General features: G+C 44.0%; 1 protein-coding gene across 5 annotated transcripts; it reads left to right on the top strand.

Moving 5' to 3' along the window:
• Window positions 1–7,042: 7,042 nt before the first annotated feature.
• Window positions 7,043–20,311, top strand: ERICH5 (glutamate rich 5). 5 transcript variants are annotated; one of them, XM_062627346.1, is made up of 4 exons: window positions 7,882–8,908; window positions 11,099–11,515; window positions 14,406–14,519; window positions 18,124–20,311. In XM_062627346.1, the coding sequence occupies exons 1-4, from the start codon at window positions 8,827–8,829 to the stop codon at window positions 18,156–18,158; spliced, it is 648 nt and encodes a 215-aa protein (XP_062483330.1). In that variant the 5' UTR covers window positions 7,882–8,826; the 3' UTR covers window positions 18,159–20,311. The 5 variants fall into 5 exon arrangements, with proteins under 5 accessions (XP_062483328.1, XP_062483330.1, XP_062483331.1 ...); XM_062627347.1 differs by lacking the exon at window positions 18,124–20,311 and adding an exon at window positions 16,565–16,937; XM_062627345.1 differs by lacking the exon at window positions 18,124–20,311 and having other exon boundaries at window positions 14,406–14,848.
• Window positions 20,312–20,765: the final 454 nt, after the last annotated feature.

Raw genomic sequence — 20,765 nt, 5'->3', positions numbered from 1 at the left:
CTGACATTCATCTCCCTCCGGCTGCCAAGGCGCCTGCGCTGAGAGGTCAGCGCGGGAGGGGGGGGCTAGGGAGCCGTGTTGTGACAGGAGGAGCTATCGCCATGGCGGCCGCGAGGTTTCCTCCTTGAGCTCTCGCTTTCCCCGGGCGCACAGGCTTCCGTGTTCCACATAGCGAGTCTGAACGCCCTTTTCGCCGTCACGGCCTTACGGGAGACGTCGGGCGCTAAGGAAGCCACTTGCAGGGATTGTCCCAAGTGCCCGGAGCTTCCCGTTCACTGTGGGGCTGTCACTTCTGCCACAGGGTTGATGTGGGAAATGACGGTTTGGGGAAAACAAATTTTCTCTGGCATCACAAGGCACTGGAGCGACAGACACACAGCTGGTCTGGCTCCGTGTTTCCCGTATGTAAGTGCTGAGTATGCTGGCTTTCTGTAAGTCAGCAGTGCCTTAGTTTCACCAGGCCCAGTATTGTGTGCCTGCCCCAGATTCTGCACTGCAGTCATAAACAAACTGTTCCGATGAGATACAGCCAGGATTTCAAACATGAAGTATGACACTGAGCTTGGGAATGGCTCAGGGCCCAAGGCTGTGCGGTGGCCTTGGCCCATGCCAGAGCAGCTCACTCGTCTGCTGTGCTGGAGTCATGGTGCAGGGAGACCTCTTCCTGCCCCCTGTGGGCTCTGGAGCTTGCTATAAACATGGCTATGACATGAGGTTCTCAGTTTCAGCCTAAGAAGAGTTGTGGTCAATCCCATGGTGGTGTCCAGCCTAGGACAGACACCCATGTTGGTGCAGTGAGCAGCAGCACAGCACCCGTTCAGCTGGCACCTGCTTGTGATCAGCAATATCAGTGTTTGGGGTAAGAGTTTTTGGGGACTCCCTGTGACACCCCCCCCCCCCAGGAGGAGGCCTGGGGGTCCAACACAGGACAGCAATTATTCTACTGATACCACCCACACTGCTCTTAGGACACACTGCACCAGAAGGGCACCCCAGCATATACCTTTTCTTATTAAATTACAGCTTTTCTGGACTTGCCTGGGTTAGCAAAGCATGGGAGTGTGTTGTGCTTGATGTACTTGTTGCCTTTAGGAATTCTGGTGCTTTTGCCTGTATGGGATATATAGCAACAAACTAAAAAGCCAAGCCAAAACATGTTGTATTCTGTTATTCTAGTATGTTTACATTAATAAAGCTTACTTCAAATAAGGGAATAATCTATAGCAATATACTGTCATGCCTTTCTAATGGTATAGCTACCTCCACGGTTAATTTCTTCTGCTCTATGTTAGAAAAAAATATCACCAAACGTAAGTGGAGCTTAAATATCCCAGATGAAACTCAAGCATTGGTCCATCTCTAATGGTAAAGTCCACTGGGAATAATTTTTTTAGATTAAGCATACAGAAATAATACATGTACTATATAAATAATAGCATAAAACCATTACGTTTTGGTGTGTCTCTATAGTCCAGTTTCATTTACTGAAACAAACTAATTTTCAGCCCTTTACACAGTATACTTAATTTTGAAGTGTACTTCAAACTTTTATTTTCTTTGGCAGCTGAAAATTAAATGCCATTCCACATCTCCTTTTCTTGTTCCTCTTTGCCCCAGCACTGAGGTGCATTGCTGATATTCCTACCATCAGATTGTGACTTTGATTTTAATTCTTTAAACTTCTACCTGGTTGGTTGTGGTCAGGTGAAACATTCATCCTTTCTTGTTGCTTGTCTACATTACTGGGAAGAGAGCATAAAGCTCAGTGAACTTCGTGAAGTCTTGAGCACGGTTCCTTTCAACTCTGCCGTGTTTTATGTTGTCTTGCAATATGTGGGAGCTGTGCCCGGCTCCGGCAGAGGGAGCTGTTGTCAAGAGTACCTTGCAACCCCTGCTCAAATTAGGAGAGAATGCAATACCGCTCTTAAGGGTTTATAAAGCTAATTCTTCCCAGTGATGTGGGTTTTTTTAAAAAAAAACTCTATTTCCTAAAGAACTTTTTGACAGATATTTTCGTTATTGAACCCCAAATTGCAGAAACGAGCACTGCTGACTCTCCCCCCAGATCTCCTTTCTGTGGCCATGAAGGCCTCTCCTGGGGGTCTGTGGTCCGTAAAATGTCCTTTAGGTCAGCCCAAGCCAGATGAAAGCAACACTAAAAGGAAGAAAAGGCTTTGGCCCCACAAAAATTCCTTAATATTATACAGCCACTGTTTGTTAAAAATCAGCAGCTGGGAGTGGCTGGGTGTTTACAATGCAGGTGTTTGAGAATTGAAGCATGGGGGAAGGCCCGGCAGACATCAGCCAGTTTTGCACCTTCCACAGGTGATACTGAGCTCCCCTCTGTGATGAGGTAGTGATACTGCAGAAATAAAAGGGAGGGAAGAAGCAGACGGTGTCTCTTCAACAAGCAAGTCTCAAGATGGAGAGATCCAGGGAGCAGCTGGCAATCTCAGGGAAAGCAGTTACTTCTCCCAGCAGTAACAGCAGATACCGTGGCCACATCCAGCTCTCCTGCCTGCCCTGCCAGCAGGGCTTAGCCAGAGAGATCAACTCCTTCACAAGCTGAGTCGGGTATTACTCTGGCTCAGGGGCTCTGCAGGCTGGTGCTGGTTTGGCAGGGAGGATACACATGCAGGGGATCGAGAGTACATGGGAAAAGTAGGGCTGCTCCTTCTCCCTTATTGCTTTTCCCACCCTGGCCTCTCTGCACTTGCCTAGTAAGAGGGCAGGGGCAGGGTTTCCAACAGAGAGGCAGATGATTTCATTCAGACCTGGGGAGTGGTGGTCTTAAAGGAGGTCTCTCACCATCCTCTCCCCTTCCTCCCCCCCCAAAAAAAATGCTGAAGAGATTGTGTAAGAAAGCTGCAGTTTAAGAAAGTGAGAGCATTGTGAGTAAAGTTACTGGTGGAGCGTTGACCTATCCCAAAAACTGGAGAGCAACTTCACCATTTTGGGCTTGGAGAAAAATGAAACCAACCCATTGTATCTGAGACGTTCTAACTGACCTAGAAGATGGAAAATATCTAAGATCATAACGCAGCCTTATTTTCTTTGAGTCTGGACATGTGATCACAGATTCCTCATCATGACTGGAGTAACAGTCTAATGGCCACCCTTCAGCTGGGGCCATAACTTCATGATATATTGACCTCAGTAGAGATAACAGCTGAAGGAATTCCCACGCTGAGCTTTTGTTTTGTTTTGTTTTGTTTTTTTCCTCACAGTTGTTTTTAAGTCAGGTCAGTACTTCATTTGATGTCTTGCCAGAGGTGGAAACATGCAGCTAGGGAGGGGGAGATGAAAAGGTAAGGCAGGGGGCTCCCGTGGCAGCACCAACACCAACGTATCAGTCAGAAAACAACAGTGCAAGCCACGGTAGAACAAGGTTCAATTCAAAAAAGACAACTGATCTTTTGAAAAGCTGGTTCTGCATCTTCATTTTACCAGTATGCCCAAGGCATACTGTTTTGATAGGCTAAAAAGCTGCAAAAATATAGTCCTGTTCTTTCTTATATTTTCAGTCCCATCAAAATCTCTTCACAGTTACACAATAAGGTTGTGTGAACACCTGCAGCCATTATTTTCTCCTTTTGCACTTGTCAGAGCTATTAAAAGTGACAGACTGTTCTCTGATAATGATCACATTTACAGCAAATGCAAACATGTTCATCTGATTTTCACAGGGTCATGCACTGAGCCTGTCCCCTGTATTGTCAGGCAGATGAATGCAGCTCTTTGTTTCAGATCTCTGCGAAGTTGGAATCCCAGTAATGCACAGGTCCAGTGGGTCTGGATGCAAACCTCTCCTCAGATACCTTTCCTTCCAGTAGCTTTCTTATAGGAAGGAAGGAAAAGAACTGTAGAGGAAAATTGGCCAAATGCGGAAAGGTTATCTCATTAGGGAAGAGGGAGAATCTTCAGGTTAAATACTGTCTACTGTGAATACCTCGATATCTGCAAACAGTGGATATATTTTCAGCCAGTAAAAGGATGCTAAGGAGTATCTGTATATGCACATAAACACATACATTTGTATACCTATTACGTGTAGCTAGCTTAAATAGCGTGCCAGTAGAAGATACTGTATTTTCTAAGGGCCAAATTGTGCAGAAATCCACAGGTATAGATTTCTAAAGATAGTAATTAGTCTCATAAGAAGATCTGCAGATTCCTTCTTTTCCAGAAATTACAAGCTATGTCCTAGGAGCTAAGTTTCAAGGTCAGTGTCATTCCAGGCAAAACAAGACTAGCAGTTGCAGAAGGCAGTTAGAGAACTGCAGTTCATAGATCAGCATCACAGAGCATCCTTCAGTTTGCAAATTCCATCAAATTTTGCAAATTTGATGTTCCATCAGTTTGCAAATTTGATGTTCCTTCAGTTTGCAAATTTGCATCAGTGGAATGTTTGGCCTGAATTATCTGTCACAATAAAGAACACAGAATATTTTATTGCCTCGTCAGTACTGGTCTTTCTGCACAAAATAGAGTTGAGAAAAGGAGGCACACTTTTCAAAGGAAACTTCATGATTAATATAATTTTTTGAAAAGTCTGCTGTGATTTGGAAAGCCCCAGGATTTGGGTCTGTCAGAAAGAAGATATAAATTTAATAGCTGCAGTAGGAATAGTATCTAAAATTGAAGCAAGTGAGCTCTGGAATGAGTGGAACAAGTTTGGTCATGTGGTAGTAGCTAGGACCTTAGAGAAATCTTTATGAAGTTTGCTTTTGGAAGTGCATTTCTGCTTGTATATAAGAGGACATAGGTTATTTGTTTTGCTTTACCTACAGCTATCCCTGAGCATTACCTGTTTACATTTTATTTTACTTTCCCAACTTACATTCCTGAATAAAATAGTTTTCCTTGGTCTGAGCCAGAGCGTGGCAATACAGCCCATACACTGAGGTGCAGCCTTGTCCTATCATGGTACTTCCTATGTCCAGCTCAAGCACTACCTCTGTTGTATCCAGTCTTCCTGCTGAAAAAATGCAACTTCTTTGCTCATGGGAGAAGGGGAAAAGACCATGAAATTGTTATTTAGTGCTTCTGGGAGTGACCTGACAAATAGCCCTTGGGTTCTAATTCCTTTCTCCACTGTTCAGTAAGATGGATGGTAGGTGCACTCTGCACAATATACCCTTTGGTTAGGATACAGAGGGGATCAGGTACAAAGCTCTGCAGGCAAGAAAAGCAACTGAACGTAACTTTCCCTTTTCCTCAGTGCCTGGTGCTCAATGAATCTGCCCTGGTGGCCTGGCCTCCTTGCTTTGTTCTCTGAAAGAAAATCACAGAAAAAAGGTAGGTTACCAGGTATGTTTGATGTCCCTCCCTTGTGTATGTGCTGTCTGCAGGCAAGACAAGTTCCTTCACAAGCACAGGCATTTCTACTTTCTTATCAGTGGGAGCAGAGCTGTCCCAGTCAGCAGGCAGTAGGTGGGTTCCCAGGTGTCTTCACATGCATGTCCACCTCTGAAAAAGCATAAATGTTAGATATTACTGGAATTAACTTTTAAGTTGCTAAACCCTTCATTGTACTTCTGCTTTTGTGCTTACACAGCAGCTTTATGCTTTGGTAATGCTAAAATTACCAGCATTCCTAGTGTCTGGTAGAAATCTTTTACATAGTCACAGGGAAATCTGTACAGCCTATGTTTTTTTTCTGTTATTTTTAAAAAGTGTCCTAAAAATGAACTCAAGCTGAAAGACGGAAGTTAATGTGCTTAAACTTACATGGTGTATTCCCTCCTGTGTTGCTCCTTGTACATTTGCCAGGTGATTTCCCAGAAAACATGGGTGTGCTTGGTGTACATTGCGCCTGCAGTAAGTCCAGCAGCTCCAGTGTACACCTCATATCCATACAATACACACCTTACACGTGTCAGTCTCTCCCAGGGGTGCCAGAGCGTGTCACTTGTGCTGCAGTGACAGTACACATACCGTATAGTATACCCCATGTCCAGGATTTCCGTATGTCCTGCAGCCTGGCTGAAGTTAGTGCTATTGTTCCACCTTGGCTGTAGGACATCAACAAACCCTGGACAAATGTCCAAAGACAATATGATTTGTCTGAACAAGTTTCTTGATGGATGAAAAATGTTTATTTAGAACAATGGGTGATTAAATTTGAAGGTCATAATGAAACACATCTTGAGTGTAATAAATAAATGACACTGGACTTGCTTGTGCAAGCAAATATATGGCAAATATTCTTCATTCTTACTCTTTGGAAAGTTTCTGAGCCACCTGGACTTCCCTGGACATTTGCTGGTTTGCCTACATGTAAATATGAAAATCCTAATATATTTTCTTTACTTTTAAAGGCTGATAGTAAGGAGGTGGCTTCTGAATCCAGAGGACCCTGCAGCATGGGGACTCCTTCTTGCCTCCCAGCTGCTGAGACCCTAGAGGTGTTCCCATCCCAGTCCCACGGGATGTTCCTGTTTGTGGGGAGGGTCAGTAGCAAGGGCAAGCCCCTTGTGTGTGTACAAGCACACACATCTGGTATGCTAAGGCAGAGCACTGCATTTAGCAGCACCTGCATGTACCACATACAGTGTTAAGTGCAGATAGCCCAGTGCTGCTGCTCCTCTCCGGCTTCTCAGAACTGGGGTTCCATGCAGAATCCCCTCACCTCAGTCTTAGATTCACGAGCACAACCCACATTCATGGATTCTCAAATATCACCATGGCCTCGACGTCCATTTGGACCCTGTTACCTGGTGTACAGGTGCTAACCTGGCTTGCAGTTTGCTAGCCACTTCCACCTACACGTGCACACACACTGGGTTAGATTCATGGATCTCTAGCTGCCGTCCCACAGACCTGCAGCCCCTTTCCCGGCTGCTGCCACTTGGACTTTGTGACACCCGCACAGGAAACCGCCTGAAGGGCAGGAATGGACAGGACGGGTGTGCCGTGCCGGGCTGCGCGGGGGCGGGGGGGTGTTTTCAGGCGCCGTGGCCAGAGCCACCCCCTCTGCCCCCCCGTCTCCGCCGCTCGGCTACATCCCCAGCCCCTCCTTACCCCGCCCCGGCCGGGCAGCCGGGCAGAGGCTGTAGCGCTGCCGCCGCGCCATGGGCTGCTCCAGCAGCGCCCGCAGCCCCCGGGAGCCGCCGCCGCCGCGGGGTGAGCTGGGCTGGGCCGGGCCGGGCCGGGGTGGGGACTGCCCGCGGGGCTGGCGCAGGGGGGAAGCCGCGTTGTCGAGAGCCGCGGGGGGCCTTGGTGCGGGAGGTCTTGTCCGTGGAGGGGCGCCGCGGGGGGCAGGAGTCCCTCGGGTTGGTCCCGGCTTTCAGTTCTGATGGAGCTGCGCCGCGTGAACGACCGTAGAATCATAGAATGGTTTGAGTTGGAAGGGACCCGAAACATCAACTAATTCCAACCCCCTGCCGTGGGGAGGGGGACACCTCACACTGCACCAGCTTGCTCAGAGCCCCGTCCAAGCTGGCCTTGAGCACTGCCAGGGATAGGGCAGCCACAGCTTCTCTGGGCAACCTGTTCTTGTGGAGAATTTCTTCCTGATAGCTAATCTAAATCTACTCTCACTTTTTTTCAGATGTTTCATAATCTGCTTCTTTAAAATGAATCAGTTACTGGGTTCTCCTCTCTGCAGCCTTTTATTTTTTTTTACTTTAGAGACAGGTTCTGCTGTTGTCCTTTTGTGTAACACCTTCTAAATTCAATGCTTCTGTTCTCCCATTAAAAATAATAGTGACCTAGCAGTACCTGACCCTCCAGTCCTTCCTTTTTCTTACAAAATCTCTACATCCACCCCAAGACAGTTTACAGCACTAGGAACATTCTTGTGACTATGATTTGGCTCAGGTCACAGAGGATTACGTTGAGTGCAAGGTGTGTTTGTAGGATGGTCTATAAGGGTATCTTTGCTATTCACTGGAAGTTAAATAAAACCATGTTTCCACATTCATCATATTTTGCTCTTTGCTCCAAGGGAGGTTTGAAAACACTTTTTAGAAGAACTTGAATGATGCAGTTACAGGTATTGTCCTCTCCAGAAAATCTTCATCCTGAAGATGGATACATAAAAGTTGTTTGCATTTCATTTTACTGCATTTCTTTCCTGTGTACTTCAGTTCTAAACATCATCTGATGATAATATTCTGGCTGCAGCATTCATGTTTTCTATAGGGGTTTAGTTTTCCATTTGTTGCCTTGTGGTGGTGTGGTTTGTGACTGCAGAGATGGTGGCAGGTTGCACGGGGTGAGTGTTGTCTGTGCCACAACAGAGCCAGCATACATCTGCAAACCGAGGAGCCCCGCTGGAAACGTCGGCAGGAATCTCTTCACACTGTACCTGCTGCCTTGTTCACCTGGTCAGCGTACCAGATTGCTCTGGCTTTCTGTCCTCTGCTGAAAGCTATTTGCACGGAATGCTGAAAGGCTCAGAGAAACAACTGAAGTAATTTCTGAGTATTTTTAGGAATTCTGTCTACAGGCCAGAATGTTCAGTTAGGAAACATACTCAATACATCAACTGATGTCATGGCAATGATGAAGTGCAGTTTGTAATTACAAATGAATGATCACCATTAACTGGGCAGTTCCCAGGCAGATATGTTAGTTATTTTCTAACTTAATTTAATAAGAGAGGATAATTTAAAAGAAATTTCTCTAAATGTGTTAATAGGAAAAAAAAAGGTATTTCATTTTCTTGCATCGGTGTGTAACTCACAAACAAGAGAGGCTTTTCTGAAAGGAAAGAAAGCAAAGGGGAAAATAAGGGGAAAATACCGTAGCTGTGGCCAATGTACATTCACTGTGCTTTTCATTGCTTCTCCAGCTGAAATTGCTACAGCAGGGAAAATAAAAATGATGAATTTAAAAAATAAAACCAGAAGGCATCCGAGGAATGTTGACTGCCACATGATGCTCATTCCTCTTGGGGGTAAAGGTATTGAACAGCTCACTGGGAGGATTTACTCTTTCCATATTAGAGAATTCTTTGCATTTCAGACGAGAGCAGAGGAATGCTTCCAGGGTTTTACAGCAGTGCAGGGCTCGCAGTGCATGGAAGCATTTTATAATTCAATTTATATGAAACATCTTGGTGAAAAGAGGGCTAGCTGGAAGCTACAGGGTTGATGTTTGTAGGAGCTGCAGGAGATTCCTGGTAGTAGTGGGTTTGAATTGTTTCTTTTACTGGTTACACCAACTCAAAACTATGTATAAATGCTATTTTTCATGGCTCATTTATTTCTGTCTGTAGGTTACAAATGCTCCCTGTCCACCTGGTACCAGGCAAGGTGAAGGCATGAGAAGTATCTAGAGGGTTAAAAATGTGAAAAGATCAAGTCTCTGGCCTCCAAGCGTACGCTGCTTTTTTCAGTCTCTGCTTAGGATAGCTTAAATTTAAGCTGTTACTCTGATTTGGTATCTGTTTCATGTTGAGCTTCATATTAGGAAAAGGAGTACCTGGAAGCCAAGGTGTGATAGAGATCTAGAGGAGGTAAACAGTGAAATAGATTTGCTGTTTCTTGTAACACAAGAACTATGTCTCCTGAAGAAATAACTAGCAGCAGGCTTAAAAACAGTCAGAATGTGTTTTACAGGGGTTTTAAGTGGGCAGTAGACCACATTGCCATGGTCATGGTGGAGGCTGAAAGTGTGAATAGACTGAAAAGGGGCTTTGGCAGGTTCATGGAGGAATGTCCCCTGACGGACTGAAACCCAGCTCCACAGGCTGGGACCCTCTGCTCTTTCCACTGCCCCTAGGGAGCCATCAGGGGCAGGGTGCTGCCCTGGGTGGGTCTGTAGCTGAGCTTACCTCCTTTTTTTGAGGAGGCAATAGCTATTATTATTGAGGAAGTAATAGCTATTCTAAATAGTTATGCCTTGTGAAGGGGTTGGTTTGATTTTGTTTGGTTTTACACTTTCTGGGAAAAATGAGATTTTACATATCCCATAGTCAGAAGTTGTTTTCCATCCAGATTCCCTGTTCTTGCTCTTCCCCTGTCATAGCCGTCCTTCCGCAGTAGGCATACCCTAACAAGGTGACCCTTACTGGGGAAGTGTTTTCTTGAATGCCTCAAAAGAACTGCAGTTACCTGAAGAGCAGCAATATTGAAGCCTCTGTTTTAAGAGCAGGTCTTGCTACATTTTTTCACAGTTTATCTATGTGTGTATAAAGTATCATACAGTTCTGCTCACTGGCTTTGACATTGCTGTCACCATTTTCTCAGAAAGTACAATTTGTTCAGTTTTGTAATTATTATACAGATTTCATACGTGAATTCCCCGGGTTTTCACCCTGACATTCCCTTGCAGAAGGTTAAGTACATGCTCTTCTCAAACTGAATTTAGTCAGAAAGTTAGTAATTCAGTCAGATAGGTAGGCAGAGCTTATCTTGAGTCAGTAACTTTTATCCTTAAGTACCTGTCAGAGTAATTTTGCCATTTCTTTGTCCACAAATTTTGCCTGCCAAAACAGCTTTACTTAGTGAAGAAGTTGATGAAAGGATCAGAAGTTTTAATTTGTTTAAGCTTCTTGTTTTATTAGACAAAGAGTACTATAAATGGTAGGTTAGTATTTAAAAAGACAGACAAACTGGTTTTTGTTTCAACAAGTGGGCACTGCTCACCCTCTGGGACAAGAGAGTTTTTCTAAGTGTTTTTTGTTCAGCCCCCCTGGAGACACCACCAGAAGTTTCCCATGTACGGCCCATGCCAGCAGCTCCCTCTTGCTCAGGACGTTGATTCTGTGCTTGGCTTGGGGCAGGAAAAGGTGCTTCTTTGCATGCATCCCATCACCAGGAAACCTTCTGCACACTGCAGATGTATAAGGCAAAATGTAATAGGACATTGACCTGTAAACAGGTCAGCTCTCTTCATGTAAAAACGTATGATGTGCATCAAGCCAAAATGTTTGGGTTTTTTTTTCTATGTAAAAGCAGCACCATCCTCTACTTAATATGTGTAAGAACAGCAGACCTGTGGAGAAATATTGTCCATAGCCATGTGGGAGCTCTTTGGCAGCTAGTGCTTGTGGACTGTGGGTCTGGTTCTCACCTAGCTTACATGCCACCTCACCCACCAGTCATCCATAATTCTCTTTTTTCTCTCCTTGCCCTGCTGTAACTAAAAGCTTCATCTGGTGAAAACACCCTGACTGCAGATGATCATGAAACCATAGCTGACCAGACACAGCTGGACCCAGTGGAGTGTGTGAGTCTTGCCTCTGAGGAGACAAACCTGGGTGAGCGTTTGCCAGGAGAGGAGCCTGCAGCCATGATTCTGGCCATGGAGGAGAAGATGGATTCAGTCAGTAAAAGGGAGGAGCCCGAGGGCACCGAGCCCCTGCCTGCGCAAGAGGAGGAGAGCTCTGAGCTGCCAACTGTGTGGCAAGAGGAGAGCAATGGACCTTCACCTCCAGCACCTGGAGAGGATGCGGGAGCACCATCGCCAGGACCAGCAGAGGACAGTGGACTGGTGGACAGTGACAGCTCTGTAGTGGAAATCATCAAGAAAGTACATATTACTGAAGAGGACCACCTCATTGAGGGTAATATTTGTGCTTCCATAAATTTAGGAGACCAAATTCTGCCTCCAGGGACTTGTGTGAGGGTGCATTTGACTTTACTGAGAACCTTGCATGAGCTTCTGGAGTCAGAATTTGGTCTGGGGAGTCTGTACAAGACAGGGTGTAGAAGGATGTGGCTGGGGAAGCCTCAGACTCACAAGTCCAAGCTGTAATAAATTTAATAAGCATTTTCAGTCACTATTTCTGCTATTTCATTCCATGTCCTTTTGGTTCTTTGCAGGTAAAATGCCCCACCATACCTCTCATTTAAAATGTTGTAGCTTTGTGTAGCTCAGAAGCATTCTTTAGTATTTGCAGGGACCAAAGGCTCTATTACTTAGTCACATGTGTTAATTATAAAGCAACTGTCCCTGTGCACATGAGGCTAAAGGGTGCATGCCTAGATGCAGAAGAAAAAGCTCTTTGATGCACCCTTGGCATATGCTGTTTGTCCTAGAAGCTCTTCTACTCCACAAGCAGATAGTAGTAGTGACAGAACCAGGGGTAATGGCTTTAAACTGAAAGAGGGGTGATTTGGATTCAGTATTAAGAAGTTCTTCACTATGAGGGTGGTGAGGCACTGGAACAGGCTGCCCGAGGAAGCTACAGCTGCCCCGTCCCTGGCAGTGTTCAGGGCCAGCTTGGATGGGGCTTTGAGCAACCTGGTCTAGTTTAAGGTGTCCTTGCCCATGGCAGGGGATTGGAGCTAGCTGATGTTTAAGGTCCCTTCCAACCCAAACCATTCTATGATTCTGTGACATAGGGTTTGAAGAGGAGTAGCTGGGGAGAAGGCTGCATGAGGAAGCAGTGGTGTCTGAGACTCAGCTGTTTCCATGTGCTGTGAGAGGGACCTTTAGCAGGAGGTATGCTCATCTTTGAGTTAGTGCCCAGAAGACATCTTCCATGGACTGCACATGCAGGAGGTGAACACTTCAGGAGGAATCAGATTTCTCCTAAATGGTACAAAGCAGCTTGGTGCGGAATCAGATACTCCCTGGGGGAGCATTTCCTCAGGGAATAAGCAGCTGAGGCACATCAGGAGTATTTCTGTGCATGGAGAATGTGGCATCTGCAGCCTTTCTCACTCCACATTTGCCTTGAAGAAGTCAAGATGTGGGAGAAGGACTGATCTCTGTGAAGCTCAGAGCCAATTACATGCACTACCACTGTGTGGCTTTGCTGTGCGTGTCTCTGAGCTGGCTATATAAATCTGACTCTTTGTATCCCAGTAGCTGAGCACAGTGGTTGGCTTGTCCTCCCATGTCTCTTCACAAAAAAATTTTGAGGTTTCCTCTACATAAAACAGGCATCTATCCTTTGGAATAAAGTCTCATTTATGTAAGCAGTGACTGGGTGCTCACCTGTAAAACACAAAGTCTTGCCCAGCTGAAAACTCCAGTTTCATTTATCACCATTCCTGAACTGCAGGGCACAGTGCTGGAGGCAGGGAAGCATGCCCTGAGTGTTGTGGCATGACCTCATGTCCATGGAAACACGTTTACAATAGACTGTTTGCCTGAAGATCAGTTATGGGGCTTTGACCACCAAATGATTCATGCTGCTTGCATGAATGAAACAAGGCTTTTTGGGAAAAAGAGTTTTGCTCCTGTTTGTTCCAAGCTAGAAGTAACATCTTGTGTGCATTATCTTTCCATGAGACACATGAGGAAGAAGGGACCTTCCAGTTTTATGTTGTGATGCATATGATACTTAGCATTTGCTTTGCTTTCCTTTATTCTTCAGCAGCTGTGCGAGTAAATTAATTGGGTAGGAGCTTCCCAGGGACAGCACAGCTTCAGCCAGACTGGCACGTTACCATGTTTTCTATTTCTGTTTTGTTCCATTGCAAATAAAACTGCACACATGTAAAATAAAATCCAGGAAAAATAATTCAAACAGATGCAACATTCATTATGTGTGTTGAATAGAGCATCAAGGGGATTTTGTGAAAGCATCAGAACTTTACAGGCATGAGGCACGCATGTAGCTGGATGATGGAAAGTGACTAGGAGTATCCTTTAAGGTTTAAGGATCAGCTTTAACCTGAGGGAGGGGAGAATCATAGAATGGTTTGGGTTGGAAAGGACCTTAAGATCATCTAGTCCCTACCCCTTGCCATGGATAGGGACTCCTCGCACTAGATCATGCCACCCAAGGATCTGTCCAACCTGACTTTGAACACTGCCAGGGATGGCACATTCACAGACTCCCTGGGCACCCCTTCCAGTGCCTCACCACCCTAACAGTAAAGAACTTCTCCCTTATATCCAATCTAAACTTCCCCTGCTTAAGTTTTAACCCATTACCCCTTGTACTGTCACTACAGTCCCTAATGAAGAGTACCCCCCAGCATCCTTATAGGCCCCCTTCAGATACTGGAAAGCTGCTATGAGGTCTCCACGCAGCCTTCTCTTCTCCGGGCTGAACAGCCCCAACTTTCTCAGCCTGTCTTCGTACAGGAGGTGCTCCAGTCCCCTGATCATCCTCCTGGCCCTCCTCTGGATTTGTTCCAACAGCTCCATGTCCTTCTTAAGTTGAGAAATATATTTAGTCTAGATTTTAGGAAGAAATTCTTCCCTGTGAGGGTGGTGAGGTGCTGGCACAGGTTGCCCAGAGAAGCTGTGGCTGCCCCATCCCTGGCAGTGTTGAAGGCCAGGTTGGATGGGTCTTGGAACAACCTGGTCTAGTGGAAGGTGTCCCTGTCTATGGCAGGGGATTGGAACTGGAACCATTCTATGGATTCATTCAGGGGGTACCTTGGTAAGGGGCATTGCAGAGCTGACAAAGCAAAATCACATTTACAGAAATGAGCTGGGGCACTTGGTGCTTTTCTTAGTGTTCTCAATTTGATCTCTGTGGTTACTGTTCCCAGGTGAGACGGGAGAACAGGTGGAAACTGAGCTGCTCAGTGAGACAGTAAGCAGGGGGTCTGAAACAAAAGAAGAAACAGGAGAAGCTGTGGATAGTGCAGCAGCAACAGAGATAGGTATGTTGACAGAGGAGGGAAGGACCATGTGGGTTATTGTTTAAGAGACAAAAAAGACTGCTGTTCTTAATGAGCACATCTTGTCATACCCCTGCCGGTGTACAGCTGCTCTCTGCATTTCAACACAAAGGAGGGAGTCATCAATACTTTTATTTGCATTAAGAGATATTGGAAGCACTCAATTGGAAGTCATGCTTTTTACATGGGTTGTCTTTATATAATACAGGAATCTTACTGGTGATAAATTATCCCTTTGTTGGGAAAATGCCATGCTGGAACATACAGTCCTGGAAAATTAAAACCCATGTTAAAATCATGACTTGGATCATTATTATTTGCAGGCTTGTTTTTATGAGATAATGCCTTAATGGTGCTTTGTGATTTCCATTTCCATGACAGACGGTTGTTTTAGATCCCCTTATTCTCCTTATCAGCTGAAATCTGCAGTGTAGTGCTGGGATGAAAGTACAGTGCACAGCAAATGCAGTCACATGGTGGGAAGGAGAAATCACAGGCCAAATAAAGTGCCTTTGGAAAATCATCACACCAATGAAGAGAAGGATTTGAGGGGATAGGATCATCTGTCTGGCAGTCTTGGAAATTATGTTCACACTTCTGTCATCAGTCTTTCTGCAAAAGTTGTTTTTTCTTCCCCCACATTCACTGAGAGTGTGAGAAGGTGAACAATCATTTTTTCCTCATTTTCACACTTATTTTTTCTGAGCCCATCACATAGGTATTTGCTTGCCACAGAAGGCAGAGCTTAGCCCATGGCAGTGCTGGAATGTGGAAAAGGATGAGCAGGGAATGCAGACACCTCTTTCCTTTCCCCAGTGAATGTTACTGCAATGACTGAAATGGATCAGTGGCAGTTTAAATCTGGATACTGTTGTGTAAGGGAGACATTCTTCCATCTTGAAAGGATATTGAACAACTGAAACAAGATTCGGGGCAGGGAAGCAAGATTGCTGAAGGGAATGGAAAAGATCTTACTTTGAGAGAGATCAAAACCACTCAGAGCCTTCCCCCTGAGAGAGTATGACTAAGAGGATGTGAGCTGATCCTAGTGCAAAATAAATACTGCTCTGAAGGTAGCTGAGGTCTGTCTCTGAACAGGGGAATGCTCAATGACACACCAAGAGTGGTGAATTCAAAACCACTAGAGAGATTTACTTTTTTCACACTATATTAGCAATGTTCATGCAAATTTACTGTCAGGCTCTGTCACAGAGAATCACTGCAGTTGGATGTCTCTCACCTGCATCTTCATGCAAAATTTTCAGCTTCTCTGTGTTCCCCATCCAGCCTTGTGGACTACCATTCACTATAAGGAAGTCTCATGTTCCCAACCTATTCTTGAAGGGTCTTCTGGTTGGAAAACAAGTACTTAGAGCTGGGATGGTCTGACACTATGATTTCTGCCAGTCATCCCCTTGGGCACCATCTTTTAGCTATTGAGGAAGCCACCAAGACTTGTCGTTTCTCAGCTGCTGGTGGTCAACATATGTAGTTTTCAGGGGTTGGTGGAGGTTCCTCAACTATCCTTTATCATGGAATGGAGTTTTTGCTAGTCCTGCTCAAAGCAGGGTCAGCAGGAGCAGGTTGTCCTGTTGGGTTGTGAACATCCCCAAGGACAGAGACTCCACAACTCTGGGCAGCCTTTGTCTCTTGTCCTTACTTAAGATTTAATGTCTGCTTCTGTGTCAAACATGACTGAAATTATCAAGTGATTTCAAAAGTTGATAAGAGAAAAGGCAGCAGGGTGGGGAGGAGCATAAGACTGGCAGTGTAACTGGATTTCACACAGGTGACATTAATGACTGTAAGAGGAAGACTCTGTATGAGTGCGATGGCAGAAGAGGGAGCAGAGCCAGTGGCTGCTTGTGGCTGTTTCAGAACATCCATACAGATCTGTGAGAAGAGCAGATACGCCCTCCATCCTTTGATGCTTCCAGGAAACGTTCATTTTGAATTCCTGTAAGATTTAGTGGATATCAAGTTGTACCCTCCATTAATTCTTAAATTAATTTTTCCATGTGTTTCAGAGACAGCTAGTAACAAGGAATAGAAGTTACATCTCTATGAACATCCTCTTCTTAGGCCTGCTCTTCTCTCAGCATGAACACTTTCTAATGTTATTGGGCTGGGAAAATAAAAAAGCTTTTATGGATTGAGCCACAAGCCACAAACATCAGTAAGAGGTATCAGAAAAAGCTTTATATGATATACATTTTTTGAAGTCAAGCTGCCAAGACTTCAAGCATTTGGAATACCTGAGCTGTCGCCTCCCTGCCACAGAGTGCCTTCTGTACACAGCCAGCACAGTGGGATAATTTTCCAACAGCAGAACAACTGTTCAGCTTTCAGTAAGGGCTTTTTCTCAGGTTCAGATAACTAACTTCAAACCTTTGAAACCTCCAACCATAAAGAATACACTGTAGCACTTTTTTTTTTTTTCCCATAGTAGTATGCAATTTCTCTTAGTGCTTGGCCTACCAGCATATGGAGCTGCTGAAGTGCATAAGCACAAAGAGGACTGGAAAGTGAAAGTGCCCATTTAACCAGACTGTAACTAAATGCAGAGGTTAGTTTTCCAGCAAATAGAAGATCCACAGGGTGCAGTGTCCAGGACCCAAGGGGGTGTCTGCTGCTCACTCTCCCATTTTTAAAAATAGGTGAATTGAAAGGCCAGTAGTACAATATGTGTGATGACTTATGCAGAAACAGGGAGAAAAGGCCTTTTATCTGAGAGGGATGTTTTAGTTTTACAAATCCTAGTACACTTAAAATACAACTTCACAGCACTGCTGGTGATTAGTAACCTGTCTTTAGCTGTACAGCTCCTAATACACATTTTTGGTTTCTAAAGCAAATTTCTAAACAAAGACACATATAAGCCTGTTCTGAAAGGAGAGGTCATCTATTATATTTCCCTGCAGTGCAGTCCTCAGGAGCAATATACTTCCAGGGACTGCCTGGGGTATTTTCTAAAACGCTAAATAATGATTTTGGAGCTGAAGCTGAATGGCAAAGCTTTCGAACAAATTTCCTGTGAAAATAGGCCCTCAATATAATTGGTGCTATGGATCAGACAGAGAATAGAAATGTGTTCTGATGGTAAATATTGCAAAGGGACTATCTGTGTTACTGGGGACTGTTTACAGGATTCTCTGGCATAAGGAAGTAGAACACGGAGAAAAGGCCAGTTATCTAACAAGGGCAAGCACGTGTTGCTGTTTATTAGTTTTACTGTACAAAAGAACCTCACAGGAATCTTTATTCTCCCCTGAAAATTCTACAATCCCCTCAAAGACCTATATTTTGTGCTGCCTCTGCACATCTGACTCCAGCTGACTTCAAGTTGTTAGCCTTGGCAACACCATAAACTTTAGAACCAAAATGAATACTTTTTTTTTTTTTAGGTTTTTTTTGCTAGGTGGATGCTGCAGTTTTATTTTTTTATTTTTACTAGCTTCCTATAATAGAGACGTTAAAACAAGCAGCTTCTTCTAGTAAAATCTTGATATTAAAGCAGGAATTAAAATTTCAGACAGAGGTAGTCAAGCTTTTTGTCCATATGTGCAAATCATTCCATGACAAAAAGCCCTGAGAGATGTACCATGCACCTTGAAGATCTGAGGAGTGGAGGAACCCAGGATGCCCCAAGAACTTCCACCTTCAGCTGCATCTCACGGTTGGTTTCCTCCTGCAAGCTGAAAATTCCACCAGCACCTATGCCAGTACAGCCCTGCTCCCAAACACAGGAGATGAAATCAGCATGGGAGCATGGGAGCCATGCTGCCTACCTGTGTGTTAGATCATGAGCTGCAGCAGTTATATTGAACAATATTAAAGCATAAACCAAGAGGAGTTCAGTGGTAGAGAACAGCAGCAGTAATAGCAACAGAGGAAGCTGCACTTGGAAACAGACTATGAATATACAAGGGAGTCAAGAAAACTTGCTCACCACAAAGTCACTCTTTCTACCACTGTTGTTACAAGGAAGACAAGTGACAATACACATTCTTACCTCACTGTCCAACTTCTTCAGGTCATTAAGCCTGGAAAGAATATAAGCCACTCAATGATTCAACAGTATCAGCTCTTCCTGGTAATCTTCAGTCCCTACATACTCTACAATTACAACAGATGAAAGCTATTTTTCCTTTCTCATATATGAAATATGTTTGATGCTGTCTTGAATGGGAGATGTTATATCCCCTAAATTACTACAAGATCAAATGCAGTTGATAGATGCATGCTGAACATCCCTGCCTTGAGAAATACATATGGGTCTAGTAATCATGGTTTGTGTGATCCCAAAGGCATAAAGGGCCAAAATACATGCAGTTATCTGCCTCTGCAAACTTGGGAAATCAGAGAGGTTGCCAAGGGCAGAAATTGGTCTGTGGATCAAACAGCTTTCTCATGTTAAAGGCTGAGAAGAGGATATGCTCCAATGTCTGTGTTTACAAGATAATACCTCCAGAGATATGGCAATATATCTTAGTTATTGGTTTGGTTTTAAATGTAATCAAAATACAAAATAATATTCAAAAATGTTTATCAAAAGCTAGACAATCTTCAGCCCTTCACTTCATCCAAGGTAGAAGTAATCATTCCATGCGACAGGAAGCGCTGGGCAAGACATTTAGAAAGAACAAACTGAATTTCCAAGCTAACGGGTAAGTTCTGGTAGGAATTTTGTTTCAGTTACAATAAAGACAGCCCTAGAAGAGGTTAGATTTGCACGCTGTCAGCTATATGCAGGCACACATTCTCAGGATCCCAGATATGCGGCAATCTGGCTGGCGGGGACTGGCTCTTTCATTCAGTGAGGAACTGCTTCCAGGTACAAACTGCAAGAAGAGTAAGGTGCTTGTAGCAGAAGATTGGGGCAGTTTGATTATATGCTTGAGCAGAGAACAAACGTTTATGAAAAGTAGGTACTGAAATTAATTTTTGCATTGTTTAATCTGTTGAGAATACAGTAAATTAAAACTGCTAAAAGAAACCTAGCAGAACATGCTGAAGTATTGCTTTACTTTCACACAGAGGACCTGTTTTGTTGTTTAAGTAATGTGATTGAAACAAATTTTACGTGGTGAAATTAGGATGCCCCATGCTGAATTACAACTTCATATTTTGCATGCTAGCTGTTCAGTCTAGCAAACAAAAAGATAAAGTGTAACTTCCCTCTGGTTAAAACAGCATTTATTAAATGTTTGTGTACTTTGGTGAGCTAAGACCTAAGTGATAGCCATGATACTTGCTTTTTATAGGGGAGAATGATGGGGCTTAACCTTGTTGTTTTAAAGAATAGAATCAAATCATATCACTCTGCTTAAAAAAAAATAATAAAAGTTTTAAACTTCTCTATGGAAGGCTCATGGTTTATGTTGAGAACTTCTATGCTATAGCTGTAAATAAGAGAGTTTATTTCAGTTATTCTAGAATTCCTATAACTGAAGAATACATATTTAGATCCAAGCCATCTAAGAAACTGTGCAACTGGTCTCCACCTAAAAGCTAAACAATCAGAGCCAAAAGTGGATTTTAGTTCTTGACTTCTTGCAGAATGGCACCTACTTACTGATACAAACATTTTCAATGGAAGTATGTGTTGCATCTTATTAGCATGCATTGTTTTTCAGGTGTTTCACTTACATTTCAGTCTCAGACTGTCCCTTACTGGCACTAGCGTATTTACATCACTTTGTACCAGTGAAGTCACCCAAGGGAGTTCTGGACAGGACTTCTACCAGCAAATGAACAAGAGAGCACATAAAGAATACAAAATTGCCACCTAGTGTCAGGTTCAAGGTTGGCAGAGAGGCACCATAGCACAAGGCAGTGGAGAATAATGTGACAGGGATGACGGGATAGCCATAGAGAGCATACAAGGCCAAACTTGGCTCGTGTTCAACACTGTTGAAATCTGCCTAAGGTGAACTTTAACTAAATCCGCTATAATAAGTGAAATGCATTCCACAAAACATGTGAGCAAAGATGTAACAGAGAAACACAAATACAAATCAGGAATCTCTTTAAATGTAACCCCATTTAATTTCATTATTCCTAATTAATTTTAGCTGACAAAATGAAGCAACATTTGCTTTGTGTTTTCTAGAAAGTTATATTCGTGTTAGTACTGATCATGTTTTTTCTTACTTCTTGAGTCAGAGTTGTAGAACATGAACAACATTAATAGTATATCCAAGGAGAGAGAACAGAGCAGAAGCTAAG

The sequence above is a fragment of the Pezoporus occidentalis genome, unplaced genomic scaffold, assembly GCF_034315485.1.
Source record: "Pezoporus occidentalis ecotype Australia unplaced genomic scaffold, CSIRO_AGI_Poc_V1 ctg3, whole genome shotgun sequence".
Lineage (NCBI taxonomy): Eukaryota > Metazoa > Chordata > Aves > Psittaciformes > Psittacidae > Pezoporus > Pezoporus occidentalis.
Note: the sequence above shows the minus strand (reverse complement) of the source record. Positions and strands in the feature narration are given on the sequence as shown.

Coding starts and splice junctions, on each gene's coding strand:
- ERICH5 (XM_062627342.1), top strand. CDS start 8,827: ATGATGAATTTAAAAAATAAAACCAGAAGGCATCCGAGGAATGTTGAC. Junction 8,909..11,098: donor CATTCCTCTTGGGGGTAAAG/GTATTGAACAGC, acceptor TGTAACTAAAAG/CTTCATCTGGTGAAAACACC.